The sequence below is a fragment of the Aythya fuligula genome, chromosome 9, assembly GCF_009819795.1.
Source record: "Aythya fuligula isolate bAytFul2 chromosome 9, bAytFul2.pri, whole genome shotgun sequence".
NCBI lineage: Eukaryota > Metazoa > Chordata > Aves > Anseriformes > Anatidae > Aythya > Aythya fuligula.
Window position 1 is genome coordinate 7,833,886 of NC_045567.1, and position 26,852 is coordinate 7,860,737.

At 36.3% G+C, this 26,852-nt stretch overlaps 1 protein-coding gene across 4 annotated transcripts in view; it reads left to right on the forward strand.

The window, feature by feature from the left end:
• Positions 1 to 26,465, forward strand: part of PIK3CB (phosphatidylinositol-4,5-bisphosphate 3-kinase catalytic subunit beta) — a 101,690-nt gene extending 75,225 nt beyond the window's left edge. For all 4 annotated transcript variants that reach the window (XM_032193127.1, XM_032193125.1, XM_032193126.1 and 1 more), the window contains 14 exons: positions 586 to 716; positions 2,551 to 2,604; positions 3,595 to 3,783; positions 6,309 to 6,430; positions 8,490 to 8,633; positions 9,539 to 9,638; positions 12,051 to 12,229; positions 12,719 to 12,828; positions 13,124 to 13,202; positions 20,810 to 20,977; positions 21,432 to 21,555; positions 22,598 to 22,743; positions 24,283 to 24,415; positions 24,931 to 26,465. In XM_032193127.1, the coding sequence (XP_032049018.1) occupies positions 586 to 716; positions 2,551 to 2,604; positions 3,595 to 3,783; positions 6,309 to 6,430; positions 8,490 to 8,633; positions 9,539 to 9,638; positions 12,051 to 12,229; positions 12,719 to 12,828; positions 13,124 to 13,202; positions 20,810 to 20,977; positions 21,432 to 21,555; positions 22,598 to 22,743; positions 24,283 to 24,415; positions 24,931 to 25,068 (1,817 nt within the window). In that variant the 3' untranslated portion in view covers positions 25,069 to 26,465. The remainder of the gene's footprint in view (positions 1 to 585; positions 717 to 2,550; positions 2,605 to 3,594; positions 3,784 to 6,308; positions 6,431 to 8,489; positions 8,634 to 9,538; positions 9,639 to 12,050; positions 12,230 to 12,718; positions 12,829 to 13,123; positions 13,203 to 20,809; positions 20,978 to 21,431; positions 21,556 to 22,597; positions 22,744 to 24,282; positions 24,416 to 24,930) is intronic.
• Positions 26,466 to 26,852: the final 387 nt, after the last annotated feature.

Consider the following 26,852-nt stretch of genomic DNA (forward strand, 5'->3'; position numbering starts at 1 on the left):
GGTTTCATTTTGTTCCTTGTGCTATGTATATTAAACTAAACAGGGTCGGTATATTGTATACGACAATATTGGAGTTGGCAAAAAAAAAAGTGAATTAGAACTTGGTTTTTAAGGCTTCCTTCTAAATTATTTGGATTGATTAGGACAACAGTCTGAAATCTACAAGTCACTCTTAATTTAATCCTGAGAAATACTGCATCAACCTGGCTCTATTGCTGGAAAAAAAAAGTGGCTTAAAACTTCTTACTCTTTTCCATACTATTTGATATAGAGGTAGTCAATATAGAGGTTTACAGAGACTGATCTTGGGACTGCAGTTAGGGATTTGGCTCAGATAGCAGTATGTTAGCTTCCCTTGATGTTATGATTCTTTTGGAAAGGGAAAATCATTTTTTTCACTGGTGATAATCCAACATTGTGTATACCAGAAATGCAGTGCATTGTAGAAGTGCTATGCAGCAAAATATGTCTCTGTTTACTGTGTAGAGTAAGCAATTTCTGAAAGGCAATGACTCAAAAATATTTATTTATTTATTTTAATAGATGCCTGGCCTGTAGTATTAATTATTCTGTCTAATATTTTAGATGAACTTGAAGAAATGTTAAATCCAATGGGAACTGTCCAGACTAACCCTTACATTGAAAATGCAACAGCTTTGCACATTAAATTTCAAGAATATTCAAAACATCCTATTAATTACCCTCCCTTTGATAAGGTAAGGTTTGACAGATTAGTCATGAATGCTTGTATGTGAATAGCTATTTCTTCCTTGCTTTCAGCTCTGCTTTTTCCACTGAATTCCCCGCTTCCTGCAGTTGTTTGAACTTGCGCTACATAATACTGCCCTCTGTTGGTGCAATACCTGTTCTTGTAATAAAACGGGATTGAAAGTACTGTAAGAGCTAAAACAGTGCTGACTAATTGCCTCCTTCGTTTTGGTTTGCCAATTTACTCTTCACACAGGCCTTTTTATTTCTCAGTTTTGTAACTGCTTTATTTGTAACACTTTATGGTTCATTTTGCTCATGGCACTAGCTTTTTTCTTTAGAAAATAAATACTCTATGCTGTTTTCTTCTAAATACAGAAGTGGAATGTGAAAGCATTTCTTAACACTTGTTTGTTCTAGTTGCTTTGTACGTGAGGTACCAAGGATGTTAAAGTGTTAAGGTGAACACAGACAAAAGTTTTTACAAAGTTATTTTATTTGTTGACCTTAAGGTAATGTCTGATGGCCCTAACTATCCATTGTAACTTTCATTTGGCTGCCTCTTGAACCTTACCTGAGCTTACCTGAAAAATCTTGTATATCAGAGTAAAATCCCAGAGTGCTTTTATAAAGCAATTGCAGAGCTGGTAACAAAACATTCACTGAAAGTTTCCACATTTGAGGAACTGCTACAAAATGTACTCTATTCTGCTCCTTTCCTTTTTTCTTTTTTCTTTCTTTTTTTTTCTTTTTTTCTTTTTTTTTCCCAGTAGCTTTTGCTTCTTTTAATTCCCTAGAGTTAAGAAATTGTTAAGCAATAAACTCTAGCATCACTGGGAAAATCAGAGCACTAAACTACCCGATTCATTCCATTTCTGTGGGTATACTGAGATTTCTCCCTTGGAAAAGAGGGCAAGATACCCAGTCTCAGATTCTCTTGGTGTAAGGTGCAGTTATATCAGGAGCAACATTGCAGCTGCTTGAATTATGTCATCTGAGAATCTGCTTTTCAGAGTTGTCTAGAGGAGACTTGCTTGGTGTATGGCTGCTTTTAATTTTCCCCGTGTTTCTTCTTGTTTCTGCCAAGATAATAGAGAATCAGATACCAAATCTTTATTTTAAGAAACATAATGTCTAAAAATAGATGAATCTTTGGATCATAGCATCAATCCATTTGCAGAGAACAGCTGTATTGGGGCTGAGTGAGCAGGAGTGCTGTTAACAACTCGGAGGAAAGCTGTTGTCTAATGCAGGAGTCATGTATTGGGCTGATTAATGATCTGTGCTGCTGCCCCACCAGTGAGGGGCTTTCAATTCAATTGAACCAAGATGAACTTGCAGAAACTTTCAAAGTGTATTTGCAAGTAGAGTAAAACTCTAAGAAGCACAGAGGGGCAAGCATCAAACAGGATTAGGACACTAAACTTTCCTTCACTTAAGTTTTTGCACAGTGTTGCACATGTGAGTGGGCTTTGTAGCCAAGTAGCAGATATGACATTAATAAGCATTTCATACAGAGGAACTTAATACCTGCAATGGCAAGGACAGGTATGTGTGCCTTGTTAAGGATTTTACCTGCTGGATATTTGGTCTCTGATTACTGAGTCTTTTGTGGTTTCCCATATTGCCTGATTAAAGCTGATGTAAGTCTTCTCCCTCTTTACCCAATTTTAGATGGAGCAATACTTTCTCCATTCTGTACAACTGTATATACAACTTAATAGTGTTCTAATTATTTAAAAGATAGCGAAATTTCCTTATTTGCTTCATTGTTATACTTATTCTTTCAATGCAGTCAGATTTGTATTTAAATCTAATGTATTTAAAAACATCTTTTTGCAGATACTTGAAAAGGCAGCTGAGATTGCAAGAAGCAGTGACAATGCTGCAATGGCGGTAAGCATCTACTAAAGGCAATATTTTAAAATTTAAATAAGTTGTATGTACAACAGATGCATAAATATACATTTTTGTCAGGTGGAAAACCTGTACAGAACGTTGTTTTAATGATAGCTGTTTTTCTGTTATCAGTCCTGATTTTACTACCATCTTTCTTCAACTTTCATTTTCCATTAATGTAAAGACCTTTGGCCAACCTCTTAAAATTACTCTGAAACTTCCTTTAGCTTTGTGAAGATAAAGTTGGCTTTGGTATTAAAAGCTTGCTGTGTTTTTTTTTTTCTTCAGAATATTATCTTGAAACTAATTTACTCCTTTCAGCTGCTACATCCTTACTCAGATGCAGCAGTTTTTCATCTCATTAATTTATGGAATTCTGTTGTTGCTGATATTATTCCTTTAATTTCTGCCCTAGGAGCTTGCATGAGAGTATAAGAGGATAGAGGTAGTAACTGAGCCAGTGTGAAGACTCATTCATACAAATGTTATGTTAATGTTTCAGAGAGATGAAACAGAGAGAAATGTCTGGAAAAGACAAGTCTGGATTAGAAGACAAAAAATATCTCTTTGTACACTTAGCAACCGTACTTCCCTTTGGTTATTGTTGGAAAAGTGTCTTTTGGCGTAAAAATTTAAAAGCATTATTTATATATCAATAAAATTTGCTCATTTGAAATATGAAAGGAAAAAGCATGTGTATGTATCCTGAACAAGAGTTTTCCCCATTGGAGTTGGAAAATAGAAATATTGCCACCTAGTGTCATTAATTTTGAAGTTATCATTCAGAAACTTCTGCACACTGCATTTTTGAATAACTGTACTAGTTGCAGTTCTTAGAACTAGCTTCAGAAATCTGAAAGAAAGGTGTAATCGTTGTTCCCCTGTATTTCATGACTTCTATCTGATATTCTGCCTGGTATAGCATTTGTGCTAAAAATAAGAATCTTACTGAATATATCAAAACATTATACTTTACTCATTTTCTAGGGTCGAGGTGGTAAGAAGTTTTTTGTTGTGCTAAAAGAAATAATGGAAAGAGATCCTTTATCTCAGCTCTGTGAAAATGAAATGGATCTTATTTGGACTTTGCGATATGACTGTCGTGAAAATTTTCCACAATCATTGCCAAAACTGCTGCTGTCCTTAAAATGGAACAAACTTGAAGATGTTGCTCAGGTAAGGGAAAAGGCAAAGATGGGGTGGAAAAATTCAGCAGTCAAATCATTAGTAAATAGTTTTTGTTTTGTTTTTTCCTCAAGTGTAGAAATTGTTGAAATGGTACAATGAACTTTGGTTTATACAACTAAGATGAACTTTCTGATCTTCCTGTTCTTTTTTTGTAGCTCAAATGTAGTAAATTTTCTTAGAAATGGAGTATTATGTTTGATTTTTAAACCATCTTTAAGCTATTAGTTCAGTGGTCCATGAATTTTTGTACAGTGGATCAAAGCAGCTTTCTTGTGTTATTTATCACATAGATTTCATCCAAGCTCTCGTTGTATTGCAATATTTTAGTAGAATAGTTGCCCTGAATGTATTCTGTTTTCCTTATGTTTCCATCACCTCCTCACTCAGCAGAGTAGTGGGATGGCAGAACTGTCTGACAGGATTCACAGACAGTATTTATTCTCAAAATGGAAATTAGACATTATTAATTGGACACCTTGCTGAAGTGGCACTAACTAGAGAAAGGCTAGTTAATTTTTAAATATTTGAAGTGACTGGAAGAAAAATACTGACCTTTCTGTAATTGTGTTGTCTCTTATAGGAAACTTGTTTTGTTAGGGAAGAAGTTGTGGTTGGTTCATTGGGGGAGCAGAACTGATACAGCAAGGCCAGTCAGACTCGAGCTTTCTCTAAACCTTTAGATCATTGCTGAGAATTCAATGTTTGTCGTTTTCTCACAGCTTGTCAGGAGTTTCAAACCATGTGTGAGGAGAATTATGCAGTAATTCATGTGTGTAGCATTTTAATGTTTGATATTGTAGAGAACTTTTAAAAGTTCTGAAACATATGAAATATAAAAGTTCTTTAAAAATCAGATGCATTTGGAAGCTCTTCAGAGCTACCTCGCTGCTGTCTAACCAGATGAGGGCGTTTCATAATCCAAGTTTTACTCCAAATGCAACGAGCATTTCTGATGTCCCTTGACCTGCCCTTTTGAGCCAGTTGCAATGCACCTGGGATATGGAGCTGGCTGGAATGTGCTTCTCTTAATAAAAGTTCCGAGGAAGAATGTAAACAGAGCAGTGCATATTTGGTGAATTTTCTTGCTTGTGTCATAGGCCAGTTAGATCCCAATTCCTCTAGGTCACATCAGTTAACATTTTCTCATTTTATTAACCTCTGAAATTATTTCAAAAATTGAGTACTGCTGCAGTCAAAGTTAGGAGGTCTGTATCTTGAAATGTAATTCACAGTGAATGTATGTACTGCCGACCACGGCTTTCAAAATTCATTGCCTGATTCTGAAGCAAGTAATGCCACGTACACTTGTCTTTTCAGAATGTAACTCAGATTCTTCATTCATTTTGATCATTCATTATTAACAAAACATTTCTGTGTTTGTATGGGTTCTGCACCTGATTTAAAGTAGGTTGTCTAGAAATTCTGATACATTTGTTTTGAAGTTTCTTATTGTGTGTCTGGCAGGCATAGCTGCTGTTTGCATTTTCAACATCTGCTTTTATGGTATTAAGTGTCTGCTCAGTGTTAGTATTTATTTGAGAATTTCAGTTCAAGTATTCATGATATGGAAGTGTTGATGGCTGTAGTGCTTCTTGATATAAAGACTGGTGGTGTTTGACCCTCATGGGCTAAGGATTGAATAGAAATTTTTATCATGACTTATGGCTTCTTAGCATAGAAAAGAAAAAGTGTACGCTCTATATTGTATTTACACGTTCAGACTTATTTTGACTAATAGTGTCCTCTTTTAGTCTTATTTATATATATATATATATATATATATATATATATATATATATATATATATATTATTAAAACATATCCTTGGTGGGTAGCCTCATTAAAATGCAATAAGTTTATTTTATGCAACCTCTAGATGTTTTTTCTTCTTAGTAGTTCAAAATAAGAGACTAGTTTTTCTTCAACTTTTTTCTAGCACATCATTGTCTTTGGGATTTGGGGTTTTAATTATTATTATCTAATTATTAATATCTATCTGAATCATCCTTTCTGCATTTAAGGCCATTACTATGTATATGTAAGAAAATGCTTCATTGGTTGAGATGGATAAATATTTTTGGTAAAGATCTCTCTTAACAAAAATGATCTTAAAACCTTTATTAAGAGAAAACTTGTATTTTTACCAGAATGTTTACATATTTATGAGTGTTAATAAAACATTCTCTAAATTTTACTGAAACTCAGTTTCTAAAATTCACATCTGGCATTACCTAACTATTGTTTACTGTGCATCTTGTCTATGTGTGAAGAAACAGATTTTTTGAGTAAACGTGAATGAGGCCTACTGCCAAAAAATCATCAGGATAATTTTAAAGGTTGTTAAACTCAACCAGAAGTGGGACCATTTTCCCACTTTCTTTTTTTTTTAATTCAGTCAGACCAGTCTGTTTCTCTCCTTCTGTTAGTATGAATGCTTTCATGAGCAGTTATATCCATCTGTTTTCTTAAATAGTTACTTTACCTGTAACCTGATAGTCTTCTTTTTAAAACAGCTTCAGGCTCTCCTTCAGATATGGCCCAAGCTGCTGCCTAGAGAAGCATTAGAATTGTTGGATTTCAATTATCCAGACCAGTACGTGAGAGAATATGCAGTGGGATGTTTAAAGCAAATGAGGTGAGTATATCATATTAGTGCAGCATACAAGGTTTTCTCGAGGGGAAGAAACTTAATTTTGTATGTCTACAGGAAAAAAGAACCCCAAGAGGAAAGATTTAAATGGACTGTCTGCTGTGAATAATGACCACATTAAGCAGTCTTTCTGGATACACAAATTGGAAGCCACGTAAAACCCCTTTACTCTGACATCTTATATTCAAAGATTATTATTTTCCACGCTGCTAAGAAAAAAATGGTTTACATTTGTCCCAGAGAGTTGTATTCACTCCTTCCTTGGACAAAGGGAGAACCAGATATTGTGAGAACTTCTTGTAAATACTTGATTATTATACCATTTTGACTTTGCATCATTAAGAAATGCTATCCATCTACTCTGTCATTTTGTCAAGTATTTGCTGTATCATGTAATAGAAACATAAGCTTTAGCATACAATTAAAAAACCTAAAAAATTACTAGTTTGTTCAATCTCGATAGTAGCCTGTACTATCTGTGGTTCTTCCTTTATCACACATAATTTTGCCCTTCAGTGTAACGTAGGGCATGCGTTGTTTAACATTATCATTTGCAGCATTACTGCATTTCCTGTCCTTGAATTCTAAAGTCTCTGTGGTAGATAGTTAAATGATTTTTTTTTAATGGTCAAGGCTATACATTTGGAAAAAAATAATATTTTGACTTCTTTCAAATAAACAAGAATTTTAGCTGCTGGGCTATCCAAATAATACAGAATTTGTACATCTGGAATTATTTCTAGTACTCTTAGTTCTGGTTCTGAAGCAAAATTATGTTCAGCTGGGTATCAGAAATCAGTTTCCACCTTATTTAAAAAGGCAGCTGGTAAAAAACAAACAAACAAACAAAAAAAAACACTCTAACCTAAAGGTGATACTATTAGCTGAAATAAAAAGGTAGACAAAAATAAATACAATGCAGTGTGATTGAATATTTTGACCAAGTTACTGAAGGGTTTCAGAGTAAGATAAAGAGAACAAAAGAGTCCAGTATTTGCATCTCTGAAATCCTTCCGTGATGTGCAGAAGGTTCCTGTTTCATCCTAGGCAGACAATCTGAATTCTTCAGGCCATTTATAAAAGGAAAAATACTTGAATGTAAAAAGTCAGGGAAAGTTCAGATTTGTTCTGGAGTAACATAACTGTCAAGTGTTAAGAGGTTTGTTTTGGCTTTTTTTTTTTTTTTTTTTTTTTGTGGGAGGGGGTAGGTACAAGCCTTTGTAGAACATTATTGGAATTACTTTTATTTTGTCAGTATTACTTACAGTAGTTAACTAACGTAGAAGCTTTTAAAAATCTTGTTTATGAACTGTCACTATATACTTAAATTTGCCTTTCTGAAATATAAGTACTTTGGGCATTGCTTGGTGTCTGAAAGATTTGTCTCTGATTTTCCTCATACTCTAAACAATATTATGTTTTTGGTAATGCACCACCAATATTTTACCTAAATGGATCAGTTTGTGAATGTATCTTAATAAATTAACACCTTTCAGCTAACAGGCACTAACATCTTAAGACAGGTCAATGAATTACATTCAGTAGAGTGAATACTGCTTTCCTGATTTTGGAATGGGTATGCAAGTATTCTTAGTTTTGCCTCAAGTGCCCTTCTTGCCCGTGCCTGTAGGAGTTAGCTGACTGCTAGGTTTCAGTAATTCCAAAGATACAGCTCCTCAGTCAGAGCTTGAGGGGTCAAAGTGGAGCCAATGTCCAATCTGGAAACATGAAATAATTCATCTCCTAGATGCTTAACCTAGAGCTCAGGCTGAGATGTTGATCTTGTAAAGGCCCATGATTAAATGACATTTTTACTTAAAGGTTTGACTTTTAAAAATCTTTTAACTTAATGATAAATTGATCAATCTAGCAGTTGCACTAAGTTGTGTATTATTTTTCTTCTCCTTATTACTGAAAGATTGGGATAAACTCTTCCTGTTGAACCTAAATTTGCATAGTTGGGTTTGGCATATGCATCTGAATTTCTGGAATGTCATTAATCTAGTTACCTTTTTATCAACTCATTTTATGTACCTCATTCTAGCGATGAAGAACTCTCTCAGTATCTTCTTCAACTTGTGCAAGTCCTGAAATATGAACCTTTTCTTGATTGCGCTCTCTCCAGATTTCTATTAGAGAGAGCCCTTGCTAATAGGAGAATAGGACAGATGCTGTTTTGGCATCTAAGGTAAGAATTTTTCCCTTACATCTTTCTGAAACTGTTGGTCCTGATTAGGCTTCTAGTAGGCAGATCAAGAATTTTCTTTTACCTTTGGCATTTATAGATCAAAGCCATACTCTTATTTTAAATATATTACTATGCTTTGTAATCCACTATTTGAAGAAAATACTTGAAACTGCAGTCAGCTCTAGCTAACTGGTAAGTTAGGTCTGTGTATGATTTTAGTGTTTGTTTTGAGTGTGCTTGCAGTAAAAATACAGTATTTATACCTCACAGGGAAAAATACAATTTTTCAAAGACTAACAGAAAATAAAAATAATTCTGTGTGTTGTTGCTACATTTGATGATGAGTTCTATTTGAGTTCTATGAATTGCAGATATCTTGCAGAATGGATTTATAGGTTGATTCTGTCTTCAAAATACAACTAAATTATTCTAATATTTCTAAATAACAAGAGCAAGTACTACATGCAAATGTTTTGGAGAATAATTCGTTCTGCAAATATGGTTCAGTGTTTCTTTCCAAGTGTACCCCTCAGGGAAACTTTGGCTTTTCCTTACCAAGATTTGAGAACACGCAGTGTAACGTCAGCCCTGACTCTCAATATCATTTTCCATCAATATTACTTTCTTTAAAGAAGAGGTTCCTGAAAACAAATACCCAGTAACTACCTCTTATCATTATTGCTTCCAGAACAGTCCTAGACCTAAAATCAAGTGGCATGTGTTGAAACTCACCATTCCTTATGAGTGTTTTGTTAATTCATTTGAAATCTGCCTTTTTATTTTATCTAATGACCATGAAGCATTTTTTTTTGTTTCCACTTTATTTGCTTTAAATGCCAGTCTGTAAAATTATGTGGTCTGTCTTGATAGATAAGATGCTTTTCTTCTGTGATGTTCCCTTATAGGTCAGAGGTTCACATACCTGCTGTTTCAATACAGTTTGGTTTGATACTTGAAGCTTACTGCCGAGGAAGTGTTGCTCACATGAAAGTGCTTGCTAAACAGGTATAAACTTCCCTCCTTCCTTAAATCTTGACTTAGTCTAGCTTGTAACTCAAATGCTTGTTCCAGTGTTCCTATGGGTCGTATTGGTTACCTTGACAAAGTCCATCTGTTTAGGAGAGAGGAGGGAATGTGGGGGGAGAGAAGGAAGCATGAATGAGAGGGAGAAATGAGTGGGTTGAATAGATGGCTGTAATGATGGAGCAGTCTTCCCTGGTACAGAAGGCAGCTCATGCTGTGGGGCCTCCGAGGCAGCGCCCTGTTTTTATAGTGTTCTGAGAAGTGCAGGGACTTTCAGCACTATGCATACGAACTAGACAGAAAAGTAGACTGTCCAGATTATTAGGTGAGGAAGGGTTTATATGCACTTAAAACTTGTGACACCCCCAACCTCCACCCCATCCTATCAGAGCAGCTTGTTTAATATAAACTATTACATTTCTATCTAAACTTTATATGGATAAATCCAGGATTGCTTCTTACAGCTTTTGCTAAAAAGTAATGCGAAAGTCTATTCTATTTGTAGAATAATGCAGTACTCCCTGGAAACAGGTGTTGAAGCAACCCAAATACTCATTTTAGTGTTAATACAGATTTTCCATTTAAAAAAAAAAAAAAAAAAAAGGAGAGAGATTTACTTTTAAACAGACTAATAAGCTTATTGGCAGATCAATAATAGAGACTTGCAAATCATGTTCTAAAGGCTGTAATGTAATTTTAGCAAGAAAATTTAGATTGCTAACATAAAATCCTTAAAAATTGTAGCTCTGGAATTAATGTATTTGCTACATCAAGGAAAAATAAGGACAGAAAAGGCAACTCAGTAAATGTTAGTCTGATGTTTGTTATTTCTGACAGTTTTGATACTGTCAATGTTGAAAATGTACTTCAAGAAACAAACAGAACAGGCATGTACTGTTGTGCTCCTTATTTCTGCAGTTCACAGACCATTGAAAAGACCATCTCTTACATGAGTGCTTGTTAGTATTGTCAAAATCATAAAAAGATTAGGTGATGAAATGCTTAAGCAATAGACCTAAGGTCAGTAAAGTTTTTGTGCACTTCACGGGAAACAAATGTCAGTACAATCAAAGAAGGGGCAAAAAAATTTCCAACTGTGCAAACACGGAAGAAATTCAAAGTAGAAATACTTCAAAAAGTTCCTGTTTGTACAACACAGGTTCCATTTTGTTCCCTTGTCACTGATGTTTGTACAGCTCCTAGAATAGTGGAAAAGCAGAGCGCTTTTAGTTTTGACAGATGGCTGACCTGGCAGGTCTCCGTTGCCTCAGTTTTATAATCAAACTCCATACAATTTCCACAGCATCCTGCTTAGCAGGGTTCAGTCTGTCTGTAAAAGTGGTAAGTCTTGACTCAGCACCTTATAAGTTAGACTGAGGCTTCCTTGAATAGAAATAATCTTTTACAATTATTTAAATTGATGCAGTTTGCTAGAGAATATTGCAGCACATTGCTGAGCATGTTAACTTATGGCTACCGTGAATTGTTATATACTTTGTATTCTGCTAACAAGTTGCTTAGATGTAGATGCAGCGTAGAAACTATGTTCGTTGTATGTGCTATGTAGGTTTGTTATCAAAGGGCTTTTATCTGTTAATGTTATGTATATTTACATTGCTAGTTTACTTGTTTTCTTATAAACTGTACCGGTGGAAGACTTTCTAAAACAGAGGAAGAAAAAAAAAGCTAAACGTGTCTTTACACATTCTAAAAGTAAATATTGCTTAGATGATGCATGCAGATTTGGAGCATCCTAACTGATCAGAGCATTTACCTTATGCCTAATTTCAGCAGGGTTTTAATGAACAAACTTTTGCAGAGCAGAGTCTTAAATATTGAGCATGTGTAGTTGTGTATGTGACAAATGTCTGCAATTTGTGTTGTGGCCCCATGTTGTTGTTTGCAACTAACTGGATGCATATAATGCAGCATCTTCATCCATTGCTTCAAGTAATGTTTGATTTTTGTAGAAGTATGATACACTCAATTTCTGTTGACTTTAGTATGGATTGAGGCACCTATGCTATGCCTTATTTAATTTGTGATGGAAACTGAATTTTGAAGGTGTCTTTTTGTAAATTTGTCATACATTAAAATGTCACTGTGTTGGAGATACTAAGTCCTGCTTAAAAAGTGACTTGAGGTTTCAGAGATTTCATCCCATCCATGTTTTTGTTACAGAAATGGTACTTCTAGGACATAAATAATTTCCAAAAGTCTATTGTCATTTGTTTCAGAAATGCCATCTTAATTTCTGATTATTATTTCCATTTTATAGAATGTTGTAAAATTGCTTTATATTTCAGATAACTGCTTTTTGTTTTCATACACAATTTTAGATTGTATTACATGCAAAGTCAAACCAGTAAATTTTAAAGATAAAATATCTTTCAGGTGGAAGCCCTTAATAAAATGAAGACTTTAAACAGCTTAATTAAGCTGAATGCCATGAAACAAAGCAAAGCAAAAGGAAAAGATGCAATGCACACGTGTTTGAAACAAAATGCTTACAGAGAAGCGCTTTCTGACCTGCAGTCTCCTCTGAATCCTTCTGTTATACTTTCAGAACTACAGTAAGTTAAGAATGAGTGAATAAAGTTTCACTGTAGCTTTTGAGTGGGAACACTAAAGTAGAAACGCCTATGTGCTTGAACTTCCTTTGGCTGTATTGTTTAGCAGATATGCTGTCACAGGGAACGCTTTCTATAGTGAGAGAAGGTCTGTTGGCAGTCTTCCCGAGGTTAAATAGCAGTAAAGTCTGAAGATTATTGTGATCCACAAAGAAACTTAATACTCTCTTAGTGAATGTATTACCATAGCTAAACATATTTAAATATAAGACTAAAAGTGCCAATCGTGGTGTTCAACATAGTTGATGTTTGACAGATTCATCCATAACTCAGTATGTGCTGATAGCATAGTAGCTGAATGAAAGCTGAGGTAATGTTTAAGTAATTCCAAACTGGAAATCTACATTTTCTGTTGTGTTTTTGAACAATGCTTAGTCCTGTTCAACTGAACTATTTTTAGTTGACTATAGCATTTGTTATATTTTCTTCTAGCGTTGAGAAGTGTAGATATATGGATTCTAAAATGAAGCCTCTATGGATAGTATACAACAATAAGATGTTTGGAGGAGATCTTGTAGGGATCATCTTTAAAAATGGTGATGGTAAGCAGTGCTGAGCACTTCTTTCTTTATTCTCACACTTGCACTTAAGCTTTGTTGCTCTGTATTGCCATAAATTAAACATGGCTTACTATTGCATCAGCAAACAAATTAAGCATCTTTTTGACTAGTTTTCAATCTACAGATGTTATCAGTCGTAATGATACGGTTAATCCTGCTTTCACATTTAGGATTGAGGATTTTTAGATAGCCTTTTCTGAAAGCCTTATAAATATTAGATGGTTTATCTACAACACTCTTGAGAAACTGAAGTAGCAGTTTCAATCTTCCATTATAGATCTCCGACAGGACATGTTGACACTCCAGATTTTGCGTTTGATGGACATACTTTGGAAAGAAGCTGGCCTGGATCTCCGGTAAGGATCTCTTAAGGGTTTGTTTATTTCAGTGGAGAGTCCACTCTTACCAGTAAAGCTTTCCTATTCATATGCTTTCCCCTAAACATCTGGAATGATGCCAAAAGGTTTCATTTGTCATAGCCAAGGTGAGCAGGCTATAGAAGGCACTTACCTAACTACATGGCTTCTCTTTGCAGTTTATTCCCCAGATGGCCCACATTACAAAATAATTTAGCCATGAAAAGAAATAATGTAAGAAGTGAAGTTAAACATTGAGATTTTTACTTATTATCAAGCAGGATATTTGTCCTTGTGCACTGTGTCTTTCCCAGAGTATCTAAGTCTCCATGGTGATTATAAATTGCGCTCTCCGCAATGAAAATGAAAACATTTTACTGTTTTAAGCCAGACAAAAAGCATTGTATGAGGTGAGGAAACAATTCTTGACCTAAAGGCCCAGCAGGCAGGTTCTGTGCATTTTGTTTAATTCATTGGTTGGTTTCCTTTGGGTTTTCTTTGTTTTGTTTGTGTCTGTGAGCTTTCCAAAAGCATGTATTTTATAAATTTCTCAAGTAACAAACGTGTCTATTACCTGTCATAGACTTTTCAGGTGTATGCAAAAATGGGAGTTCACTTTGTGATTTATGGGAATTACAGCTCTTAGGTTCTACTGCACATGTGCAAGTGAGGTACCAATGTAGAATGCAAATCTGCTGTCCAATGAAAAGATCTTTATGTGAAGGCTTTCTGTAATCTATCTGGTGTTTGAGCAGTACTGGTTAAAAACTAGTCATTGAGGTTTGCACCTGGAATACACAGGCTTTTCTAGCAGGCAAAACACGCTTTAGAAATTAGTCAACTTTAGGCATTCTAACCTGAGAGTGGGGTAAGAGGAGGTTAGGACTGTTTGTTATAAAAGTTCGCTATCTGGTTGAGAATTACCAGAGTTGTGGAATAGCCAAACAATCAACCTCTTCTTTTTTAACATTTTCTTATTTCTATTGGTCTTATTTCTTAATGGTACGTATGGTTTGTACAGCCATGGCCATAAATGAATACATTTCTGTCCAAGTATGTTTTTGTTTTATTTTTATTTTTATTTTGCAATTTCCTACCAAATGTAACAGGTTTGTCCGTCTTCTACCTACTATATAGGATAGAAGATTGGGAACAGTCGATATGGATTTACCAGGGGTAAATTGTGCCTGACTAATCAGACTGCCTTCTGTGATAAAATGACTGAATTTGAGGAGATGTCCTTACCCTGACTTTAGCAATGCTTTTGAGTCTGCCTGCTGTGCTATTCTTGCCTCTGAGTTAGGGTGTTACGGTCTGGATGGGTGGGCAACTACATACTCTGCCTGAAGGCTGAAAACAAATAAGTGGTTGCTGGAGTCTAAACATTTTAATATTCTTAGCCTTGTCAATAGCCTGTGGTGAAAGTCTTATTTGTAGGTAAGAAAAAGTATTTCCATCTGTTTTATGCTTGCTACCTGCTATTCCCAATTACTGCATATTTTCGGTTGTATTTTTGAATTCTGATAAATAACAGGTGATCATTCATGTGTAAGACAAGATTCTGTAGTAAGATGAGGCTGGCAGGAAAGGTGATATATTTAGAGCCACTGCTATATTGGGGAAAAAAAAAAAAACAACTCTGCAGCTTCCTCAAAATTTGTATGTCAAAATGTATTTTTGATGCCATTTCAATGATGTAGTTCTAATACTATAAAAATCAGTGGAGAATAAGCATGGTGTCCTAGTGTATTTAGTACTATAGAGGTTTTTATGAAGTTTTAAGTCAATAATATTTTGTGTTAAAGCTTCCATTCCTGCTTGCAGGCATTGTAAACACCTTTAACATACGTTCTGAAGTCTCACTTAGCATTCTTCTATTGTTAAAACACCATTTGGATGTCAGAAAACATTTTCCAGACCAGGAATATCTTTGAATCTTGAAGTCTTCTCCAAAGCAGCTTTCTTACCTTCATATACTTGATAGGATAAGCTTGTCTTCTTTATAGGAATACTATTCCAAAGTGTGAGGCATTGTTCAACATTATAATACAACCCTCCAGTCTGAGGGAAGCTTTTCCAGCCAATCTATGCACCAGATTTAGTTAAAGTAATTGTCAAATTCTAACTTCTTGATAGAAAAATAGTTCTAATAGTTCTAATGAAGATAGATTCGTATCAGATTCACATTTTACTACAAATTGTTTGGACACCATAAGGTCAATTTTGTATGCCTATGAAATAGCTGAAATCATTTATATTAATTGTAATTGTAACTGTTGTTTATAAGGCTAGAAATACTTAAATATCATCTGAAATACTTCATTTGGATTCTTTCATCTCATTTTTTCAAATTTTGTTGTTCAAGCATTACGTGCTTCACAAAGCACGTAACAGCAGCCCACAGATAATCTCTTAACCTTTCAGGAAAACGTGCTACTTGTGGAAATATTCTTTAGAGTGAAGTATGGGATAAAATAGGAAAGTGAATTACAGATTGTTTCTGGAAGTGCATGTTTGCTATGAGGTAGCTGAGTGTGTTTTAAGTTGAACACTGATTTGAGGAAACTAGATAATTTATATCATTATAAATAGACTGTGAGGAGACTGATCCAGCATTTAGGGGCAAGGACAACCTCTGGCAGCTGTGGAATCCCAGATGAGGCATAGTTCAGTTGCTGCCTTCCCAGAAGCTTAGTTTGTGGTTCCAGCCAGGGCCACACACTGTGCCTAGCAAACAGGAATAGTGATTGGGAGTCATCAAATGTGCTTTTCCTGACTAATGCATTTTTTTTAAACTCAACAAAGGGAAACCAAAATGTGGCTCTGATTTTTCTTAAAACTCTCATAAGAAGAAAAATGTAGAAAGGGGAAATAGTGAGAATGGCAGTTCTATAATTGGCCTCTTCCATTTATTTACATAACTGTGAGCATCTTCCTTCCATTCATCCTTTCTTAGTTCTGATTATAAAATAAAATCCTGGGATTGAGGTAGGGCTATAGTTCTACATCTTACAAAGATTTTAACGAGGCAACTGTCAAGGAGAGGTTCAGAAATGGCATTAACTGGCAACAGAACTGGGCAAAACAGCCCTCTGACCACCTGGAGGATGACAGTGCAGCTAAGTTACGACTATTATCTCTAATCTATGTTTGCAGTTTACATACTTATTAAGAAGAGATGAGTCCAAAATCTATGAATCAGCAGCAGTAGTAATGAGTTTTGTTGCCCTGTTCATGAGTCAGGACTTTTGGATGACCTCTCGTTGCTTGGGTTAAGAGACATCTCTATCAAGTGAAAAAGTAGTGTCAAATATTTATGATTTCCTGAAAAATCCTACTTCATACATCAGTGCCAGTGAGTGGAGTCTTTTCTTCTTGCTCTTTATCATCCTTTGAGGTTTACATTTCCCTGATGCTGTTGCTTCCCTGTTTCCTTTTCATAGAATCATAGAATCATAGAATATCCTGAGTTGGAAGGGACCCTTAAGGATCATCAAGTCCAACTCTTGACACCGCACAGGTCTACCCAAAAGTTCAGACCATGTGCCTAAGTGCACAGTCCAATCTCTTCTTAAATTCAGACAGGCTCGGTGCAGTGACCACTTCCCTGGGGAGCCTGTTCCAGTGTGCAACCACCCTCTCTGTGAAGAACCCCCTCCTGACGTCCAGCCTAAATTTCCCCTGCCTCAGCTTAACCCCGTTCCCGCAGGTCCTGTCACTGGTGTTAATGGAGAAAAGGTCTCCTGCCTCTTGACAACCCCTTACGAGGAAGTTGTAGACTGCGATGAGGTCTCCCCTCAGCCTCCTCTTCTCCAGGCTGAACAGGCCCAGTGACCTCAGCCGTTCCTCGTACGTCTTCCCCTCCAGGCCTTTCACCATCTTCGTAGCCCTCCTCTGGACACTTTCCAACAGTTTCATGTCCTTTTTATACTGTGGTGCCCAGAACTGCACACAGTACTCGAGGTGAGGCCGCACCAGCGCAGAGTAGAGCGGGACAATCACCTCCCTTGACCTACTAGCGATGCCGTGCTTGATGCACCCCAGGATGCATAATGGATTTTGTGCTTTTCAGCTTTCTTCCACTACAGAATGCTTGATAACTCCATTCAAGCAAAAGCAGGGCTTCTAACTTGTTTCACAAATGTAAGTGCAGAAACACTTGCTGCTTGCCTCTGTCTTCTTCGAGAAGTTACTCCCAGTCAAGAATATCTTGTCACAGCAGATCTTATAGCTTCTCTGAAGCAGGGATCAAATGGCAGCCAACATGCTGCCATTGAGGGATTCGGGGTAGGATCACTTTCCTTATAATTGTACTGCAATTCCCAATCACTTACTAATGAGTAATTTAATATGAAATCTTAGCCCAGTCTGTGTGTGCTACTAGAAGTGTAAAGCAAGCACAAAATTCCCAGTGGGATTTCTCAGCTCTGGAGAGGGGCACCAAATATATGTGGGTTTTGAGATCTGCAAAGGTGAAGGAGAACGATTTTGGTTTTGTTTGCTTGATTTTAACTGTCAACTAATTTGTCTCATGGGTAAAGTAGCCTCTCTCACACATGGTACGTTCTGTTGTTTAGGTTCCTGTGTGTGCATTCTCACTAAATATTGGAACAAGACCAGGGTTTGTATCAGAAAAGGAAATTTGTGTGTGTGCAGCAGGATGCAACAGTGTTCTCCAGTAGGTCCTTCATCCTGGGCTGTCACTGGATGGACTGTGGAGTGCAGAGCTGAAGAAAACTTCAGGTGCAAATTGCATCTGCTCCTGAGTACAGACCCAACCACTAGACAGCAAAGGCCATCAGCAATGATGAACACTACTCTGTCATTTGGAGAAGGCTGACTCAGAGTTCAGTTCACCTTAGGCATTAGTCAGTCAAGTACCAGAGTAATTTGGGGGGGGGGGGGAATATATACTTTAAATAACTCCTGCCAGACATACAAACAAAAAATGTACCAACTAATTTCTTAGGCAAACTATTTCAACTATTTCAACTGACGTTAGCAAGGTATGTGCTACTAAATTTCCTCGGTTCTTTCTGTAGTTTCTCTACCTGTTTCTTGTACTCTAAGTATAGGCAGTTAGGGAACAAATTTACTCACTTAAACAATGTTTATATTGAGGTTGCAGCTGCAGAATGACAGAAGGAGACTTTCAGAGGTTCAACCCCCTGAAAAGTTAAAACTACAGCTGTTATTTGTGCTTCAAAAATAAGTCTGAAGTCATGCATGTGGGCATAATCATAGTAGATGACATAAACATTCCTCGTAAAAATAATAGAAAGTTACCTATTACAAATACCTGTCACTGCAGAGGAGCAGAACATCTGTCTGCCTGGCATGCTGGGGGGTCTGCAGTGTGCAGCTTTGAGAGCAGACCTTGCACCAAAAGGTGTTGCTGTTGCTTTACCTGTATTGCAGCATTGAAATTTTGCTAAGGGAGAAGTTACGATTTTCTGTTGCTTTTCTAAGTCTGAGGAATTTAATCATTGTTGAGTGATCTTTACTGTGGTGAATTGTCATAAAAGTATTCAGTACCTAGATACTTCTTGGGCAGACAGAGAGAGTTCTCCCAACAACTTTTTCATTTCATTGCCTGTCTGCAATGAGTTCTTGTTTTCACTGCCTTAATTTGTGTGAAGTCTGATATTAAGTGGTCTTGTGCAAGTGAAATCAGAGTTCACAAAAGCTTTGAAAAATATATTTGTTACAAGTTTAAAGTGTGTCATTGTCTTGAAACTGCTGCACACGAAATTCCAGAGAATGTGTTGATCAAGTCCCAGAACTTGAGGTTGTATTTAGAAATAATTAAATTCTTGAAATAAAGAACAGCATTAAAGCATCTTTTCCCCTCCATTTATGGTGCTTGACAAAAAATGAAGCGGAGAAAGAAAATTATCCTATCTATCAATCCAGAATCGCTGTATTGATCTGTCAGTGGTCTTTATACAACATTAGAAAGTAGGGCGCGTATCCTGCTGACAGATGTCAAAGTCAGAAAGACCAGGATGAGATGGAAAGGACCCAGAGGATTTGTCCCTAAGTTGACTCCTGTCAAAGTGTCTCTCTGACAAGGATGTTTTTTCCTCCAGTTGTAAGCATACAGTCCTCAAGGGGCTGAAGGCTTTCATCATTGTTTGCTTTTGAAGGGGAAGTTGTTGGACGGGTGCCCAGTTAAGCTGCAAGTAGGGTGGGTTGAAATGCCATGGAAGAGGGCCAGCGTGCACTTTAACCTGGCAATACTTGGCTTACGTTTGTCGTGTCGTGATAAGGATGGGCAGTGCTTCCTCGTGTCCTGAGTGCTGGTGTTCTGTAATTGCACTCGCCCTGCTGTTCGCTGGGAGAACCCCTCAGCACAGAAACCTGGGGTTTTTAATTGGGAAATGTATCAGAATACTAAAGGAAAGAAGGTTCCAAATCTGCACTTCTTTTTTGTTGGTAGTTTGAAGTTAGCTGTCTTCTAAAAACCCTGTTGAATGTGTTTTTCTGTTTGCTTTGTTGCCAGTGGAAAAGAATCCCCAGCTCTAGGGCTCTTACTGCTTATACCCCTTCAGCTGTGTTTTCACAATTAAATTTTCTGGAATTTTACTTATTTTTCTTCTGTGGCAGGGGATAGTAGGCTGTCTCAGTGAAGAGATGTACTTCTCTGAAGCAATCAAACATAATACCCGTTTTGTGTATAAATACAGATGAAAATAGCTCCACCAGCAGTGCCTTCTATCTATACACACATGCACATTTAATGGCCTGCAAATCTTTACAGTGCTACTCTATAGTTGCGTATCAGTTGGTATCTGTTTTTTTAAATATGTGGGTCTGTGTCCAGAGTTGAGAGAATATTTATGACCCAAGATGCCTAAAATGAAAGTAGACACCTCTATTTGTGGTGCAGTGCTTTTGAAGAAAGCAAACGTGATGGTTTTACTCCTCAGAAACAAACAAAAATCTTTGGAAAAATGCACTTACCTGTTCAGACACATCCACTTGATTCAAATTGCTATTTATGTCTTTAATGCAACAATATTGTTGTAGAGTTTTTTATTAGAGATAGCGTATAAATGCACAGGAATATTCTTATGTATCAGGTGAATCAAAAGATGTATTCCTGTTTTTCATTAGCTTTCTACACTTTAAAATTAGCGATATCAGGAAAATAGTATTTTTTGCGTATATTTTCAAAAGTGTTTTTTAGCATTTTAAGTTGAGTTAGGAAGAATAGGGCAAAAGGATAAGACTCTGGTTTCCATTTACACAATTTATAGTCTAGAATAAACTTGTGTAACAGCTGTTCGTTTAGCTAGGAAATTAACAAATGCAAATAAAGGGCTCCCTCTATGGTTTCTCCTATGAAATTACAAGTAACTATGTTCAGTAAAATGGAAAAATAAGGGTTGCTCATAATTTCTTTTTCTAGATATATATATGCAGTAGGAAAAATAAATGTTTTAAATTAATTGCTGATGTTTTAACTTTGCAAGTAATATCTGTATATTAACTTCTAGAGTTTAATGTTCAAGTTAAGTGAATATTCAACCCTCTGAAAGTATCTATATACTAACGAAGCATTCTTACTATTTTTGTTTTTAACATTAATCTTCATTTTGTTTCAGGATATTGCCCTATGGCTGTTTAGCAACTGGAGATCACTCTGGCCTTATTGAGGCTGTTTCTAGTTCAGAAACCATTGCTGATATTCAGTTAAATAGTAGCAACGTTGCTGCTGCTGCTGCCTTCAACAAAGATGCTCTCTTAAACTGGCTGAAGGAATACAATTTAGGGTAATTTCTGTAAATATTTTCTCTAAGTGTTTCTATATGTTATAGGTGTTAAGGAATGTGTGTTTATTCTGTCAGGTATGCTTTTTTTTTTTTTTTTTTTTTTTTTTAGTATATCAAACTCTGACTCAGATTCAGGTTGCCCTTGGAGTTCAAAGAGTGGTCCAGATGTAATTCTGATATTTGAAGCATTCTGGTTTCATATTGTTGAATAAGTTATTCTAGACTAGGCCAAACAAAAGCCCCAAGAAAACTACACAGGTCTTAAATCTTGGTGCCATTGCCTTTCACAGTATTTGGACTTTTCTCATTCTCCATAGCTGCTTGTGGCTGTGCAGCCCCTCTCTACAGTATTCTCTCTTCAAATACAATATTCTTTCACAACAATCCTTTTTGATGTTAAGGCATGACATGAATTACTAGTAGAATGCACTAATATTTGTTTTGGTGTTTTTAGAGATGACTTGGATCGAGCCATTGAAGAATTCACTCTGTCTTGTGCTGGCTACTGTGTAGCTACTTACGTGTTGGGGATTGGTGACAGACACAGTGACAATATCATGGTCAGAAAAAATGGCCAGGTAAAAATCCTTTTTGTAGGCAGAATAACAACAGCATCTCCTTTGTACAAAGATTACCTTGAAAACTCTGATTTCTTTAGTGTCTCAGTAGAATTATGTCTAAAAGCTGTTGGATTTCTTTCATTTACTGAGCATTGAGGAGAACTTTAAAGAAAGGTTTAAATGTAAGACTAGTTGAAGGAACAACCAATGCCTGTTTAGTAAGCTATTCTTTGTCTGTGAGACTGTTCTGTAGAAATTTTTCAGAGCATCTGAAAGGCCTGTTAATGGTTCAGATTCGCTGATTAAAAGTCCTCTCAGAATATCCTGCAGAAGACCATCCTTAAATACACGAATTACAGTTCCGAGCAATGTATTTCTCCTGAAATTTCTGTATTTCTGCTGCAGAAATTTTCAATATGCAGCTGAGTGCCAGTATTACTCTTTGGCTATAAACCTCAAAACCTAGAAACTAGGTAAAATGAAAATGCATTTGCTTGCTGAATTGATACTTTCTACTCTTTTTTTTTCTGCCTAGAAAACACTGGAAATGGTTATAAAAGTGAGAGTTTTATAGATGTTTGCAGTGTTCTTTTAAGTCTTTACCTAGTAGAAGAAAGCTGAAATGCCCTTATCGTTGATTATGAAATGGGGAAACTGTCACAGGTTCCTTGGGATTAATATAAATTCTACTAGCTTTGCTTCTGCCTGTAGGAAGCCCTTGGATACAACGATGTTAAGCCTTGTGGGCTTATCGCTGGGCTAATTTTTCTGATATTACCAGTAAGATGTCAGAAGCCTGAAACTGAGTTAGTCTTTTCCATGTTAACTTGTAGCAGTGGTTACTCATAAAAGTGTTGATATCACTGACTTTTAAAATAAATCTTGAAACACTGTAAAACTAAACACCCCAAAAACGTTGCAGCCATGGGCTATGGAGAATAATAACATCATGAGGTAACTGTTCTTGATACCAGCATCCTGCAGAGGTATTAGAAAAATGAAATTGTTCATTGGAGAAGTTATTCACTTCTATGTTTTTTGTTTTGTTTTCTGTTTTTAGCTCTTTCACATAGATTTTGGGCATATTCTTGGGAACTTCAAATCCAAGTTTGGAATTAAAAGGGAACGGGTACCTTTCATACTCACCTATGATTTCATTCATGTTATACAACAAGGAAAAACAGGGAACACTGAAAAATTTGGTCGGTGAGTATTATTTTGATCTCTTCCTTTTGTAACTGAGATGATCTCCACTGATTATATGCAGCACAGCAAGAACCTCTGTGGATTTGGTTTTGCTAATTTTCCCATGTAACTGTGTCAACACATTTATGTTACAATATACTTCTCTACTTAAACTAGAATATGTATAAAGATTACTTTGTACATCAGAAACTGCGGTTTTGCAGTGGAAAGGTGCAGTCCCTTTTTGTCTTCAGTAGATGATGCAGGAGATGGCAGCTTCTGCTGTGCTTGTTCTGTTGTTGTTTTTGTTTGTTTGTTTCCCACTCTTAAACCTTCTGAAGCACTAGGCACCAGGGAGGGACTCCGCAGACTATTTTTCAAGTAAGATGAAGCACTGTTCTTAAAGGACAAACTCGCTTCTCCGCTTTCTGTCCATCAATGTGCATTCAGTGTGCTAGTCCATCTTGGGTTAGAGACCTACAATTGAAAACAAAGGCATGTGATGATGGAAAACTACACTCCTAGATCCCACTTGTTAAGGCAGATTTTTCTTTTTCCTTTCTATGCCACTCCCACCAACTGATGGGACAGTCATTCTGGATGTTTTGCTCTCACTTTGCTATCAGTCTTCACAGAAGGAATTGACTGTCAGAGAAATAAAATAAAGCATTTAGATATGGATTGAGAAATATAATGGCTACTTCTAGAAGAAGAAGCTATGCATACATTTGTAATGGTGTGTCTAGGATGAATGGGGAAAAAACTGCAATTGAACCATTTCTCTCCTAGAGAGTGAGCAAATCAACCCATAGCTCCATTTCTAAAAGCATAAAGTAAAGGCTATTAGGTGACTGTGCTACTGCAAGACCTACAGAATATGGTGTACTTTAAATGGCAGGAGGATTCCACTGTCGCCTGAAAATTGCTGCAGAAGAGAATTTTTCTTTGAAGTGTAATTCCTTAGTCTGAAGGGGTCTTCCAGTTTCCTGTGGAAATTTACAGATTAGACAGTGGGCAGAATACAGTGACCCATCTAGGGATACTGAGCAAGTTCTCAACTGTCTGTATGATAGTTCTTGATGCCAAATGTGGCAGTCAGTTCAATTTTGACCATGGTAGCAGGAAGGAATTACTTTACAGGGATAGGCTGGATTGGCAGGAGCTACTATAGAGCCTTTGAGTTTCCACCATAGGTCCACTACATATCATCACCAGGGCATTTCACCTACCAAATTATCAGGGAGGTGGAATGCTGGTATTACCTTTGGCTTTTTTTGCTCTTTCTGAAGAACTCTGCTTATTGTAAAGCTTTTGGACTTCTGTACAAATGTTTTAAGGACTTTTTAGACAGGTATGTGATATTTTGTAGTAATGCATTGGAGGTTCTCTAGACATCTCTGCACTTTTTCCTATAAATGTCGATTGTCCTTTCTACTACCATGTTCCTAGGATGTATATTTTAGTCCAGATAACAGTTTTTGGAAATGATTACATATTTGTCAACTGTGTAGGTTCTCATGTGTTGTGTTCATGGCATGTGTTTTGTGGTTGCATATAAAGGTTCCGCCAGTATTGTGAAGAAGCATACTTGATTCTACGAAAACATGGAAATCTATTTATAACACTCTTTGCACTGATGTTAACTGCAGGGCTTCCAGAGCTAACCTCTGTCAAGGACATCCAGTATCTCAAGGTAAAAATAAGATTTATAGCTTATCAGGACCTAACATTTTTCCAGTATATGAATTTTGATTCAAAGATGAATAAATTTTAATTGGTTTCCATTTCTCTCAAGATTCCCATAGAGTTCTCAAAGCATTATTTTTCAGCTCTGTAGAACAAAGTCTGTGTTTTGTCCTCTGAGTCAAAGGAGACAGTGAATATATGTTCCTCTCAGCCATTCTATGATGAATTCTGCATCCCTGCATCTTACATGTAGTCAGTTCACGGGTGGTTTGCCTCGTGGCTCAACACACAAGCATAGACCTGTTAAGGTGAAACTTGCTTAATTATTTTTTAGTTTTACCTTTAAACCAGGAAAATGTCGTTGATGCATTGTTAAATTAATAATAGATGAAAAAGTGTCAAAGTATAAAAAAGCAGAATGTGGATTGTGTTAAGAGGTGAAGGAGGATCTAACTATGGTTTTAAAATTTCTAACAAGACTTTTTTTTTCATGTGTGTTTTTGTCTTGTTTTACTATCTTAGGACTCTCTTGCCTTAGGGAAGAGTGAGGAAGAGGCACTAAAGCAATTTAAGCAAAAATTTGATGAAGCACTCCGGGAAAGTTGGACTACTAAAGTGAACTGGATGGCTCACACTGTTCGGAAAGATTACAGATCCTAGAAGATTTCTGGATTTGCACTAAGCTGAATGTTACCTTGATAAGTGTTTTTGAATGGGATCTGTAGTCTGGACCACCAAAACTTTATTTAAATAAGAAAGGAAACAAGGCAACAACAAAAAGAAAGGGGCTGAAATAATTTCTGATTCTTTTGCACTCTGCTTCTGAATGCTTGATCCCAAGACTGTCTCTACAAATAGTGAACAACATGGATAATCAGTTCCTGCTGACTTTGCACGCTGAGAGCTACTAGGCATTTTTAAATATTCTTTGGTACTTTATGGAGATGTAAATATTTGTTTGATATGTTAGGGTAATGTACTCTAACACACTTAGGAGGTTTGAAGACCTCTGACAGAACTGTTTTTTGTTTTAAAATCAGGACTTGAAGAGTAAATTTTTGTTGATATTCTAATCTAGCTAAAAATGACCGTGTGTATATTTTTCATATGAATTCTGCCATAGTGGCACAGATGCATTAATTCTACTGTAAATAGCAACCACGGTATCATTGTACTACAGGGAGCTGCTTAATGTCTTATACTGCTGCCGAAAGAGTAGACAGGCATTTGTAATACGGGGGGAGGAGGTGGTGATAAAAGGAGAGACACCTCTGAAAATGGTGCAGCATCCAAATGTTCAGGGTTGCGCAGTTTTCTTCCCCTGACATAATACACACAAAAGAAGTCCTTCAGTAAGAGAAGGCTGGGCCAATTCCAGACATGTCTGAAAATCCCCCCTTGATAATGGTCTCCCGTTCAGCCCGTAGGGCTTTGTTTTCAGCTCCTTAGGAGATGAATTTATTTTGGGTTCAACAAGAAATTCCTTACAGCCATACATAGAAATTCTTATCCTCAGATTAGGTGTGCCATGCAAATGTACTGACTTATAAACATGTATGGAAAATTTTCATTAAATATAGTACAGTGAATTTTAGAGCATACATACCAAAAACCACAATGCTTTGGAAAGCAAGTGTTTATGAAAAAAGATCATTCCATAAAACACCAATGAGAAGTCATTAATCTTTCTGTATTTATTAAAAGCTTGCAGTAATGTTGCTTTACCGAGATATCTGTGTTGAAGATGGTTACTGAAGAAACTGGATTTGTTTTAATTTATTTAGTGAGGTACCAGGCTTTTAGGTGCTTACATGGAGAGCAAATTTGTTACGTGCAATAGGAACTGCTGGTTAAAAGATGTAACATACTGTTTCTGAACATCAGCAAGATAGACTTTAACTACTGCTTGTTCTCCAAAGAACACTGGTAGCTCTCAATTCTTGTTGACATTTGAAAGAGAATTAAACATATATATTTACTTTTTGACTAAACGGTTGTTTTGCATAGAAATGTTGTTTTATGTAGGAATTTAATTAAAGGTGGTTTTACTTTGTTGAGAGTGGTTATTTTGTTTTGGTTTTGGATTGTTTGGGTTTTTTGGTCCTAACTGGAGAGCCAGGATAGCATTTTATGTACTAGTTTTATTCTCATTCTCTTGCCCTCACTCTTGGGGCTAGTCTGTATAAAATGACCTCAGCTTCTAGAATATTGTAAAAGTAACAAGTTCTTTTTTGTTATCATCATATTGTAGTGATGTAATAGTATTTTAGTATTTAAGGAATGCCATGTTGTGTTCCCCCCCCCCCCCCTTTTTTTGTGTAGAAGCAGATGGGATGAAGGGTTAAAAAGAAATGATTCTGCATTTGACAACTCTGAAAGAAGTCATTTTATCCTCATACAAATTTACATGCTGTGAATTAGCTAAGTAATAATTCCTACACGTG